This window comes from Nicotiana sylvestris, chromosome 6 (genome assembly GCF_000393655.2).
Source record: "Nicotiana sylvestris chromosome 6, ASM39365v2, whole genome shotgun sequence".
Classification (NCBI taxonomy): Eukaryota; Viridiplantae; Streptophyta; class Magnoliopsida; order Solanales; family Solanaceae; genus Nicotiana; species Nicotiana sylvestris.
Genome location: NC_091062.1, coordinates 12,525,187 through 12,538,749, shown reverse-complemented (window position 1 = coordinate 12,538,749; position 13,563 = coordinate 12,525,187). Strand labels below are relative to the sequence as shown.

Sequence of the window (13,563 nt, the reverse complement as noted above, 5' to 3'; positions counted from 1 at the left end):
CCTCCCCAAACTCAAAACCCCTAATAATTTCCCCAAACAGCCTTTGGAATTCATCGAATCTTGGATCTAGATTTGACCTAATTTCGGAGTTAGGATTTCTTTTGAAGTTTCTACTCGTCGTGGCTCGAAGCTTGCCCTGATAGATTATTCTTGACTAGAGTGTTCATTAGGGTCAGTTTCAAGCTTCGTCGAAGCATCTCAAGCCTGGCCATGTCTTCCACCTGTGCTTCTCTTGGTCATCTATGCTAATTTAATCGATACTCTCCGATTTTTGGTTAGTTGTTCATCTCTTTTTTTCATTTTGTTTTTGTCTCCTCTGTTCATTCTTTTTCTTTCTTTCTTTCTTTCCTTCCTGCTCAATTAATTTCCGTTTGCATGATAGGTTAGAGCATTTAACAAGCAGGTTGCTTTCAGTTTTTGTTTAAATTAGTTAATTGTTAAAATATTTTTAGCATATTCTAGTTCATGGTCAATTATAGCTCGCATCGATTAATTCAAGTTCGTTTGCTTATTGAATCAGCTAGTCTTATGGGAGAAGCTTCTAGAGGATAAGGGTAGGCTTGCATGTTAAGATATAAGGAAGAGCTTAGATATTTTTAAGGGGTTAAGGGGTAAAATAACTAAGTAAAACAAGAGGTAAAAGGGAGAATTAAGAAAAGAGGAAAGCCTGATAATGCTGCCCTAAGGTCTGCATATAAGAAGATCTTTTTCTCATTCTATAGGGCAGAGATGAGAGCATAAAAGAAATAGCAAAACGGCTGAATTATTTTCTTCTAAAAATACAAACTTTCAGCACTATTTCACTGCACCAAAACTTTGAAAACACACTAGAGATCAGACCTTAAAAATACTGAAAGTTTCTGCATTATTTTGGTTGAAATGGGTTGGAATTGTGTCTTGGTTTCTCTCTGCTAGTAAGAGCCTCAAAGTGTTCAAAAGAGTTTTGGTTTTCTGGGTTCAAGATTAGCCTAAGAAGCTGCTTACTACTGTTTTGAGCTGTTGATATTGTTCACATTTCTTGCTTGCTGAACTCCTCCTTCCTTTTTGCTTTGTTTCAATATTCAGGTACACTTTCGAATCTTTGGAATTGGAGTGTATAAAATGCTGAATGAAATCTGATGCTCCAAATGTTTAAGCTCTAATTTTCTTCTAAGTCTGATTCTAATTCAAGTAGTTTTTATGTCATGGTTTAGTGTTAATATAGTTTTCTTTCCAGCCCTAGTTAAGCATGTTATAGCTGTTAGTGGATATGTGATATGGTGGTAATATTCATGACTTTGGATATTCAACTTAGCTCAGCGGTTTCATATGGATTTGAATGTTTCTTGTTCATCATTATTAGAGATCTAATATTATAGATTTATCATTTTTTGGTTCACCAGCCTCATATGTTAAAGTCTGTCTCAATACTAGCTTTGTTGTGCTGTGTATGATGGTGTGTTTCTTTGAAATCAGTGATTCTTGCTCAAAGCGATGCCTATGTGAGGGTTGTTGAAGGATGTTTTTGTTGAGCGTTGGCTACAGTTTGTGGATTTGGCCACTGATTGGCCAAATCAACAAGTATTAAGTCAAAAATAGGCCAGTTGTTGGTGTTGTATTAGAGGTTGATATCTCTATGTTGTGGATTAAAGTTTAGGTGGATAAACCATATTCACCTTGGCAAGTATTCACTAGTATATCAGTTTTTTCATGAAAATAGTAATAGAAGTAGTTAGTGCGGTCTCTTTGAAGTTTGGATTTGAGTTTATTTGGATTTCAAGGTTACTTCTCTATTGTTTAGCTATTATTTTCTACACGATTTGTTCCTCTTTAGTTTAGCTCGAAGCCTATTCTTATTGGGTGGCTAATGATAGTCAGATTTTGTTGCTTAACGTATATTTGCATGAAAGCATGTGTTAACCGTTGATCATTTTGTCCAGATTTTCATAGATTAGGATTATGATTTGGGTATTAATGTTTCCATGTGATAACTTTGTTAATTTGATTCAATGCTGTATTTTCGGAATTAGGGGTGATTTGTGCATAAAGGGTGAAATGGGGCCAGACTTGTAAATAACCCAAATAGGGATATGTGTGTGAGTCTGGATACTCTAGGTCGTGGACCATAGAGTATGGCCCATTGAAATTCACACGGACCAACGTTGGCTAGTCTTTAATTTTATTCCAATTTGTTCAACAAGTTAGTTGAAAAATAAATGGTATCTCCCAGCCCTTTGAAGTCAGTAGCTGGATGAGGTTCGAACATATGACCTTAGATTCAATGAAGCTCATCAATAGCAATTCAATGTCCCCATAGCAATCAAATGAATCTAATGGGCCCTAAGTTTGATTATTGATTTCTGACAAAGATCTTAAACTAGCATTACTGAAAAGAATAATGAATCTTGTAGTTTTCTTTTAGGCACATAATTAAAACATCACAATCACGAGTATGGTTCTCATGGCATGGTTGTGATACCTAATTAGTGTTAAATATGAATATCCATGGTTCATTTAGTTGGAATACTTTTCCTTTAATAAAATTGAGGCGCGCCATTCACACATTTGAATCACCTAATCTATGGCCCTCATATTAATTGTCTTAACTAGTGTAGAAAAAAAATGCCTTGAACTCTCGTAGTTAGCTTTAGGTGCGTTAATTAAATAATTGTCATAACTACGGGTACGGTTCTCATGACGTAGTTATGATGCTTAATTTCTAAAATTCGGGGGTACATTTATGTGACCCGGTCACAATTTAATCTTGTTTATAAAATAAACATGTTGTGGATCATGGGTACGACTCCCGTGACATGATTCACAAAGTGTAATCAAATAATTAGTTGTATAACAATCTGATTATTAAAAGCAGTTTAGAAGGGATAAAATGCACATAGATTTCAGAGATGTTTCAAAATCAAATAATAAGCCAATATTAATAGCTGAGCGACTCTGTTAAAACCACGGAACCCGGGAATGCCTAACACCTTCTCTCGGATTAACAAAATTCCTTACCTGGATTTCTGTGTTCGCGGACTGTAAAACAGAGTCAATTTTTCCTCGATTCGGGATTTGAACCGGTGACTTGGGACACCATAAATTATCCCAAGTGGCAACTCTGATTTTTAAGTAAAAATAATCTCATTTTGATTATCACTTAAATTGGAAAAAACTCCCCTTATACCCTTCTCGGGGTAGTAAAAAGAAGGTGTGACAGCTCTGGCGACTCTGCTGGGGACACGAACCCAGAATCTCTGGCTCAGGGTTTAAGAATTCGAGCTTCGAATAATTGTTATATTTGGCTTTTATTTATTATCTGGTTTTATTACATGTTTGGGCCTAATGTGTTAAATGCTGCTTTTTACCGCTTTGATACTATTTGAACTGTATTTAAACTGCTACGAAACCCTTCCCCTCTCATCGTGGCTCCTCTTCTGTTAGTGTCATACCGTAAATTAGGAAGAGGTTCAGGCAAGTTACAAAACCGGGTGGTCTTTTGGTTCCCGGTACGTAGCCCCTCCCCCTTTCGGCTCTAGTTGTCCGCTCGAATACACAAGTCTAGAACAATATACCCAGGTTTTGAACTTAGAATAACTCAGCCTCATGCCAGATCCCTAGTAGGAACGCTTGTTTGCATCATACGCATTTGACTTTAGGGACTCAACACAAAGGTTGGGTCCGTCTAGGACAGGCGTACCCGAAAATAAAAGACCAACCTGACGCATTTTTTATGTGCTACCTGCGCATTTAATTTTTTTCGGATTGCATGTTGACTGTTTTCTAGATTGAGTGAGGAAACCAAAAGAAAAACCAAGTGTGGGGTATGAGAGAGAATTTCATCCGTTTCCCAAAATCTGGTATCTAAAATGCCTCGAAACTCTAAAATTTTGAAGAAAAAAAAGAGAAAAAGAGTAGAAAAATCATTTCAAAATGTTTATGTTTTTCGATTGCATCAAAACTGGCCGAACTACGCAGGTTTGATTCTCACCGGATGTGGGATACGTAGGCAACCCTCATTGGGCCCAGCCCCGCTTTTTGAAAATTTTGAAAAAATATATGAGGCATCGTCATTTTGTCATAAATAAAGTGGGTGATGCCGTTCTTGTCTAAATAGCCGAATGTCCCAACGGGACGCCGGGGGGCTGTTTTTGCAAGAATGGCCGCTGACTATGTTTTTGTCAATTTTTTTTTGCCACTTAGCAAACACAACACTAAAAGACTTCCATTTCAAAGTGTTGAAGGGTCGTATTCGCAAAAGTAGCCCTGATTTCTTGATTTTTGCAAAAATAACCCCTTTCGCCAGTTTTTTTCTCCACTTTGTCTTTAAACCAATCACCCTAATCTAAATGTGCAGAATGAGCACGAGTAAAAATTTTCCAATGAAGGCCATGACCAAGATTCCGTTGGAACTACATATGTGGTGGGAAGATTTAGGTGGGCAAGGACGAGACACGGTCAACAATTACTTGGGGGGCTCACCGGTTTACTAAAGATCAGGCCCAGGGGAGATATAATCAAAGCACTAGTAACATTTTGGGATCCAACTCACAATGTTTTGCATTTTTTGGACTTTGAACTTACACCCACTTTAGAGGAGATAGCGGGATATGTCGGGAGTACCGAGGGTTAAAGACAAAAGTACCTAGTCACCCCAAGGGTCGTTACCCCCACACAAGTTTCTGGATTTATTGAAAATAATTAGGGGGTCCAGTATGCAGATTTGGCGGTAGGGTTTTTCACTCTACGCTTCATATAACAGCGGTACTGACTTGTAGGAGGGTTTGAAAATCTGGAAAGCAGAATCTGCAGTAAAGGGAATCGGCCAAAATGGGTAGAACATAGATGTTTTGCCTTCATGGTAGCATTTATGGGTCTTCTAGTGTTTCCTAGGAAGGATGAGAATATTGATTTGCGGGTAGCCGGAGTCGTCAACACTCTTATTACTAATGCTAAAAGCACTCTCGCACCTACGATAGTGTCTGAAATATTCCGCGCTCTCACAGCTTGCAAAGACAGAGTAGATTATTTCGAAGGGTACAATATGTTGCTACAAATATTGATGATTGAGCATTTATGTCATCTCCCTCGGTACATGAACTATGGGTCGACAGAGAAAAGTTGCATAGAGGAGTTTCATGCAAGGGTCGATGGGTTCAAGATGCCGGAAGGGGTCGCAAATTAGATATCCTACCTCCGTTCCACAACTGCTTATAAAATAGAATGGACATTGGGATGACTTCCTGTTAATGAAATCATATACATGCCTACCACCGGTAGTCACTTCCTCTTGATGAATCTCAGAAGTATCCAGCCTTATGCCCCATACCGGGTTTTGAGACAGATGGGGAGATGCCAAATAGTTCCTAAGGACGAAGACCTTAGCACTCATGCAGTCGAGATCCATTCTGATGGACAATTTCATGAAGCGGCGGTTCGCCAGATCTGGAGTGAATGCCAGTACTTGACAGCAAACACCTGAGTGCATGATCTATCCAAGGGGGAAGTCTCGTCTGGTTACCTCTCTTGGTATAAAAGAAGTGTTGAGTTTGGAAGACCAGCCAAAAGACCCCATCTTCAAGAATTTATCGAAGCATCACGGGAACAATGGGATTGGTTGGCCAAAGAAAATGAGTATAGGGCCACCATAAGCAAGCTGGAAAAGCAAGTCAAAGATCTTCAATTTGAGAATGGTTTGCAAGCCGCTCCGGATGAAGGTGAAAAGAAAAAGCTAGCCAAAGAAAATGACGCCCTCCAAGCCCAAATTCAAGAAATGAAAATAGCAGCCGAAAACCCCGCCAGAAGTGCAAAAGATGAAAAGCTTATAGGTAACCTTAGGCAGAAAGTGGGTGAATATGGTTTTGATCTGAAAAAGGCCAAGGGAGAATTAGCAAAGGCTCGAACAAAATTGGTTAAAAATGCGGAGGAACGAGCACGCTTTGTTCAACAGTTAAAAGGAAAATATGACAATGGAATCATGGGGTTGAAGAAAAAGATCACCGTCCTTGAGAACGAAATGACCAAGCAGGCAAGAGATTTCAAAGCAGAAAGAGAACACTGCTATGCACTGATGTCGCAACTAGAAAAAGACCTGCAACATCTTCAAGAGCAAAATCATACAGTCGCACAAGTTTTGGGGGCTGGATCTTAGCAGATCGGACCGTTGCGACAAGAGAAGGGTATTATCAGGGAAAGGGTTAGGAGGATTGCGGACTACATTGTGATGAAGTGAAACGAATATGAAGACATGACCAGGTCCATGTTCTTCTCTTTCGTTATGATTTTTGTCTGGCAGATTATGGATGACCTATTTCTCCTCCAAGAAGATATGGCGCATAGGCCCGCGGCGAGACCGACCGATGTCCCGCGGGCCCCTGGTGCAGCAGTTGAGGCACTCATGTATTTCTGATTTTATTGTTTGAGTCTGTATTTTCTGTTTCTGTTGGAGTTCATTAGTCCACTTTCGAGTCTGTATTTTCATTTTTCTTTTGGAGTCTGTTAGTCCACCTTTCGAATATGTTAGTTTTTATGATTAATTCTGTAGGAGAAGTCGTTGCAATCAGGATGTTTTGTTTTTATTTTATTTTATGAAAAATTGAAAACCTAAAAAAATGTATCTTTCTTTTATTTTACACTTATCCCCGAAACTACGTAATGATCTGATTCATGCGGCATCATGATACGTAGGCAATCCCCATAGGATTCGATCATAACCATAAAAAAGGGGAAAAAGGGGGGAAGAAAATAGAGAAAATCGAGGGAAAAAAATAATGGCAAAACAAGAGAGAAAACGAGTGCAAGATAAAAGGGAGGCAACAAAACAAGTGGAAAAGGGCAATAATGATTAAAGAGGGTGTGGAGTGAAAAAAGAAAAGAGAGAGAAGAGAAATCGCAAAATGCGAAGAGTTAGTTAAAAGTTGGGATGAAGCATGCCGTCGTTCAAATGCACGATAGAAGCTTTAACTATCTAGGTGAATTGCATCCCAAATGTGCGGTTCCCTATCTGTTAAATCTTTAACACTGACAAGTTCGTTGTTGTCATTGAGTACAGGAAGGTGGTTAGTTTGTGTGGCATTCTGGCAACTCACCCGTACAACACCAAGTCCAAAGACAAGTTGATCATGACTGGCCAAGAATTGGATGCAAGCATTATTGATCCACCGAGGGAGGTGGAGGAAACTGAATCCGGTCTAAAAGAGGAGTTGTATAAGTTGAAACACCAAATGGAAGAGATGTATCGGGCATGGATGAAAGGGAATCCCCCACCATCATACCTCGCCAACCCTGTTTTCATCCCACCGCTGGCTCAGTCCCAAGAAGCTCCCGCTATAGATTCATCCCCACAACATGCGCCAGGCTTCACCCCTTACCACCAGTGTCATGGCACCACTTCCCAAACCATACAAGCTCCACCAACCAAAACAACCCCATACCCTCATCCACCAGCTGCCCATGTTTTCGTAGCACCTCCACCAGCTACACTCCATCGATCTTCTAGTGAGTCATTATTCCATACCCAAGATAATCAGCACTATGCCTAGAGCCTACTTTCAAGGCCCCAGATAATTACTCATACACTCCTCGTTTCAATCTCCCTGTTGAGATTGAGAAACCACCTAAAAACCCAGAACAAGAGGAGATGTTTAGGAAGGTGAGAATCCTGGAACAATCGCTCAGAAACATGCAAGGGTTGGGAGGTCAAGTAAGTGTAGCCTACAAAGATCTATGTTTGTTCCCTGATGTACAACTACCTGTTGGGTTCAAAATGCCCAAGTTTGACCTGTATGACAGGCACGGAGATCCCGTGGCCCACCTAAGGGGATTCTACAATAAAATGAGAGGAACCGGTAGGTAAGATGAGCTGTTAATGGCATACTTTAGCCAGAGTCTGAGTGGTGCGACATTGGAGTGGTACACTCATCAGGATCACAGTAGATGGTATACCTGGGATGATTTGGCCCAAATATTCGCTTGTCATTTCCAATACAACATTGAGATCGTTCCAGATAGTTTGTCTTTGACTAAGATTGAGAAGAAGCCTAGTGAAAGTTTCAGGGAATACGATTTCTGCTGGAGAGAACAGGCAGCACAGTTTAACCCTCCAATGGAGGAGAACGAAATGGTGGAATAATTTCTTCAGGCCTTGGAGCCTACTTACTTTGGTCATCTGATCTCGGCCATAGGTAAGTCTTTCAACGAAGTAGTGAAAATGGGAGGAATGGTAGAGGAAGGGCTCAAATCAAGCAAGATCATGAGCTACTCCGCCATCAAAGCAACTACGCAGGCAATCCAGAATGGCACCGGAGGTGTGCTTGGGAAAAAGAAGAAAGAGGATGTCGCTATGGTCATTTCAGGATCATGGCATGGACTAGGGGATTCTCCTACCCACTACACCCAACCTCGACCCCAGTTTCAGGACTATACCTCAACTCCATATAGTCTACCCCAACACTACTTCCCACTACCAGAGCCTTAATACTCAGTCAGGCCACCCCAATATCACGTCCATCATGCACAGTCATATGCTCAACCCCCTCCTCACCCACAATGGCATGCACCAGCCCCATGAAACCCTTACCCACCACCACAAACATACCGAAACCCCACTGGTCCAAATTTTCGAGCCAAGTCCGAATTCAGGAATGAAAAGTTGTAGCGGAAGAAAACCTTCACCCCGCTTGGGGAATCTTACACCAGCTTGTTTCAAAGATTGAGGCAGTTGGATGTTCTGAGGCTAATTGAGTCAAAACTACCAACCCCCCCTCCAAAGAACCTAAACTATTCTCTCAGATGTGCGTACTATTCTGATACTCTGGGGCACGACACAGAAAAGTATTGGCACTTGAAGAACGCCATCCAAGAGCTCATTGATACGAACCAGATTGTGGTCCAGAGCCTAGAAACACCCAACATCAATTAGAACCCATTGCCGGCCCATGCTGAAATGCACATGATTGAGATAGTACACAAAGATGGGAAACCCAAGAATCCTTCACAATCTGTCATGATGATCCGGTCTAGTAAAAGTAAGTCGGTGAAGGACCCGGTTGTCAAAAAAGCAACCTCTTTGATAGCTGAAGGATCGGTGGACAAGTTGAGCATGCCAAATGATAATCTAGTTGTGGTAGTTGAAAAGAGGTCCCCAAGTGATGTTGTAGCAAGAAAAGAAAAGCCAAAGGTGATCATGCCGGGGGTCGCAAGTAAACCAGTCATAATTGTGGAGGGTGCTCGCACAGACCCTATCATTATCAAACCTGTGACCCAGTTGTCGGTAGGTGACACCAAGACTGTTCCATGGAACTATGAGCGAGTGATAGTGACCTATAAGGGGAGGGAAGTGAAAAAGGAATTTAACGAGGCCCAGGGATTAACTCGTTTGGGAGATGCTTTGCCCCGAAAGAGTTAAGGAAAGCTAAAACACTCAGAGACAATCCAGTTCTAGTGAAAAAACCGGTCACTGAAGAAGAAGCGGAGGAGTTTTTGAGAAAAATGAAGGTACAAGATTACTCCATCATAGAACAGTTGAGAAAGACTCCTTCTCAGATTTCCTGTTATCATTGTTGATCCATTCAGATGAACATCGTCGGGCCCTGATGAAGATTCTGAATGAAGCTCATGTCCTCGACAAAATTACTGTGAACCATCTAGAAAAGATTGCCAATAAGATATTTGAGTCTAACCGGATCACATTCTCTGACGATGATTTGCCTCTGGAGGGTACAGAACACAATTGAGCCCTCTATCTCACAGTGAAATGCGAAAAGTCTGTGGTCACCGGGGTGTTAGTTGACAATGGTTCCAGTGCAAACATCTGCCCTCTTTCTACTCTGAACAAGTTAAAAGTTGATAATGAGAGGATTTATAAGAACATCATATGCGTCCGAGGTTTTGACAGAGGAGGAAAAGACTCTGTTAGTGACATCGTGCTCGAGTTGATAATAGGACCAGTCGAATTTACCATGGAGTTCCAGGTACTAGATGTGGCTATTTCTTACAATTTGCTATTGGGTAGGCCTTGGATACATGTTGCCAAGGCGGTTCCGTCCTCTTTACATCATATGGTAAAGTTTGAATTGGATAGACAAGAAATCGTCGGGGCATGGCGATGAGAATTTATGTGCTTTCAATGATACCTCTGTCCCGTTTATTGAAGCTGAAGAGGATAAGGGGTCGTGGGTCTATCAAGTGTCTGAGACGGTATCAGTTGAAAAGGTTCCGGAAGGGGAATACATCTCGGGTCCAAAGTTAGCATCTACAATCATCATGGTAGCAACCGAGATGTTGAAAAATAGTTTTATGTTGGGCAAGGGTCTGGGTGCATCTCTGCAAGGTATCGTGCAGCCAGTGTCTGTGCATGAAAATCTGGGCACATTAGGTCTGGGGTTCAAACCTACAGGGGATGATGTAAAGAAGTCTCGAAAGTTGAAAAAAAAGGCATGGTCGCTCCCTAAACCAGTCCCACGTCTCTCCAGGTCTTTCATCAAGGTAGGGGTGGTGAAGCGTCCAGTGACAACAGTTCCAAAGCCTGTGGTTGATTTTGATGAGGAATTGGTTAAAAGGTTCCAGAGTCTGTTTGATGAAGTAAATATGGTAGAAACCGGGGAAGGTTCCAGCAAGGCAGATGTGCAGTTTGTTGGGATAAAAGTGAAGATTAACAGTTGGGATGCCACTCCTCTCCCTACCCGGAAGGAGTTTTGGTAGACTGCTTTGTTTTCCTTTCAGTTTATCTGGATTATTCCAGGGTTGTAATTCAGATTTTATTTTCCGTCTATTTTTGATGCACAAACCCTTCTATCCTTTATTTTAATGAAATGCAATTTCTCTTTTCCATTACTCCTGATAGTATCATTTTCTTTTCTTTTTTTGTACAGTTCTTTTTATGCTGGTTTCAACGACATGACATGCATGAGGAATCTTCAGGCCAGTCTTAAAAGCCAATCTAACAATGAAATAATAATCCAAGAAATAGAGTGTGATGACGAAATAGAATATGATGAAGATGAAGCATTTGAAGAAATTAGTAAAGAGCTAGGTCACTTTGAAGAGAAACCCAAGCCTAATTTGAATGAAACTGAGGCAATCAATTTAGGGGATCCGGATAATATCAGGGAACCAAGATAAGTGTACACTTGGAACCACAAATCAGGGAGGAAATAATCAAAGCACTGTTCGAATATAAAGATATTTTTGCATGGTCATACGACGACACGTCGGGTCTAAGTACTGACTTGGTGGTTCACAAATTTCCCACTGACCCAGCATTCCCTCCTGTCAAGCAGAAGTTAAGAAAGTTCAAAACTGACATGAGTGTGAAGATCAAGGAGGAAATCACAAAGCAGTTGAACGCAAAGGTCATTCGAGTCACGCGATACCCCACTTGGTTAGCTAATGTTGTTCCAGTGCCAAAGAAGGACGGTAAGACCAGGATGTGCGTTGATTACTGCGATCTCAATAAAGCAGGCCCAAAGGACAATTTTTCATTGCCAAATATCCACATTTTGATTGACAACTGTGCCAAGCATGAGATCGGTTCTTTTGTGGATTGCTATATGGGATACCATCAGATCTTGATGGACGAGGAGGATATAAAATGCCAGCATTCATCACACCATGAGGGACTTATTGCTACCGGGTAATGCCATTTGGTTTGAAAAACGCTGGGGCAACTTACATGAGGGCAATGACTACTGTGTTCCATGACATAATACACAAGGAGATTGAAGTTTATGTGCATGACATGATTGTAAAGTCAAAGAAACAGGCCGACCATGTCGGAGATTTGAGGAAGTTTTTCTAGAGGCTCCGCAGGTACAATCTTAAGCTCAACCCTACCAAGTATGCATTTGGTGTTCCATCTGGAAAACTGTTAGGATTCATAGTTAGTTTTCAAGGCATTGAGTTGGACCCATCAAAGATCAAAGTTATCCAAGAATTTCCACCTCCAAGGAACAAGACTGAGGTGATGAGTTTGCTCGGGCGATTGAACTACATCAACAGGTTTATTGCTCAACTGACGACAACTTGTGAGCCCATATTTAAGTTGCTAAAGAAGGATATTACTATCAAATGGACTGATGAGTGTCAGGAGGCATTTGATAAGATCAAGGGGTACTTGTCAAACCCATATGTGTTGGTCCCTCCAGAACCCAGGAGGCCTTTAATTCTTTATTTGACAGTCCTGGACAATTCGTTCGGTTGCATACTGGGTCAACATGACATCACCGGCAGAAAGGAGCAAGCCATCTATTATTTCAGCAAGAAGTTCACATCATATGAGGTTAAGTATACTCCCCTCGAAAGGACATGTTGCGCTTTGACTTGGGTGGCACAAAAGTTGAAGCATTATCTATTGTCCTACACTACTTACCTCATTTCTCATCTGGATCATCTAAAGTATAATTTTTAGAAGCCTATGCCCACAGGAAGACTTGCAAAGTGGCATATTTTGCTCACAGAGTTTGACATTATCTATGTGACTCGGACCGTAATGAAAGCTCAAGCATTGGTCGATCATTTGGTCGAGAATCCAGTGGATGAAGAGTATGAACCGTTAAGAATGTATTTTCCCGATAAAGAGGTGGTGCATATTGACGAGGTGGATCAGGTAGAAAAACCAGGTTGGAAACGTTTCTTTGATGGAGCCGCTAACATGAAAGGTGTCAGAACAGGGGCTGTGCTTATTTCTAAAACAGGACATCACTACCCTGTTATGGCTCAGCTTCGTTTCTATTGTACCAACAACATGGATGAGTACGAGGCATGACTTTTGGGATTGAGATTAGCTGTAGATATGGGAGTTCAGGAAGTCTTGGTCTTGGGAGACTCGGATCTTTTGGTGCACCCCATTCAAGGAGAATGGGAGACTCGGGATTTAAAGCTCATACCGTATCGACAATGTTTGCATGATCTTTGTCAACGGTTTTGATCAATAGAATTCAGGCATATTCCAAGGATCCATAATGAGGTCGTCGATGCTTTGGCTACCTTGGCGTCAATGTTGAACCATCCGGACAAAACTTATGTCGACCCTCTTCATATTCAAGTTCGCGACCAGCATGCCTACTGTAATGTGGTTGAGGAAGAACTTGATGGTGAACCGTGGTTCTATGATATCAAGGAGTACATCAGGATGGGGGTATATCCGATACAAGTCGCAGGTGATCAAAAGAGAACAATTCGACGTTTGGCTAGTGGATTTTTCTTGAGCGGGGAAATTTTGTACAAAAGAACTCCAGATCTTGGGCTGTTGAGGTGCATCGATGCTAAGTAATCCATGACTATCATGACCGAGGTACATTCCAGAGTTTGTGGGCCGCATATGAACGGGTATGTTCTGGAAAAGAAGATTCTTCAAGTAGGGTATTATTGGCTCCCCATGGAACGAGATTGCATCAGTTTTGTGCGCAAGTATCATCAATGCCAAGTACACGGAGACTTGATTCATTCTCCACCATCTGAGTTGCACACAATGTCCACGCCGTGGCCCTTTGTTGCTTGGGGCATGGATGTCATTGGATCAATTGAGCCCGCGGCATCAAACGGGCACAGGTTCATTCTGGTGGCCATTGTCTATTTCACCAAGTAGGT

At 41.4% G+C, this 13,563-nt stretch overlaps 1 protein-coding gene across 1 annotated transcript; it reads left to right on the top strand.

Annotated features, from left to right (window-relative positions):
• Positions 1–12,463: 12,463 nt before the first annotated feature.
• On the top strand, positions 12,464–13,246 carry LOC138870265 (uncharacterized). The gene is made up of 2 exons (XM_070148061.1): positions 12,464–12,698; positions 12,909–13,246. The coding sequence occupies exons 1-2, from the start codon at positions 12,464–12,466 to the stop codon at positions 13,244–13,246; spliced, it is 573 nt and encodes a 190-aa protein (XP_070004162.1).
• The last annotated feature ends 317 nt before the right edge of the window (positions 13,247–13,563 follow it).

Coding starts and splice junctions, on each gene's coding strand:
- LOC138870265 (XM_070148061.1), top strand. CDS start 12,464: ATGAAAGCTCAAGCATTGGTCGATCATTTGGTCGAGAATCCAGTGGAT. Junction 12,699..12,908: donor CCCTGTTATGGCTCAGCTTC/GTTTCTATTGTA, acceptor TTTGATCAATAG/AATTCAGGCATATTCCAAGG.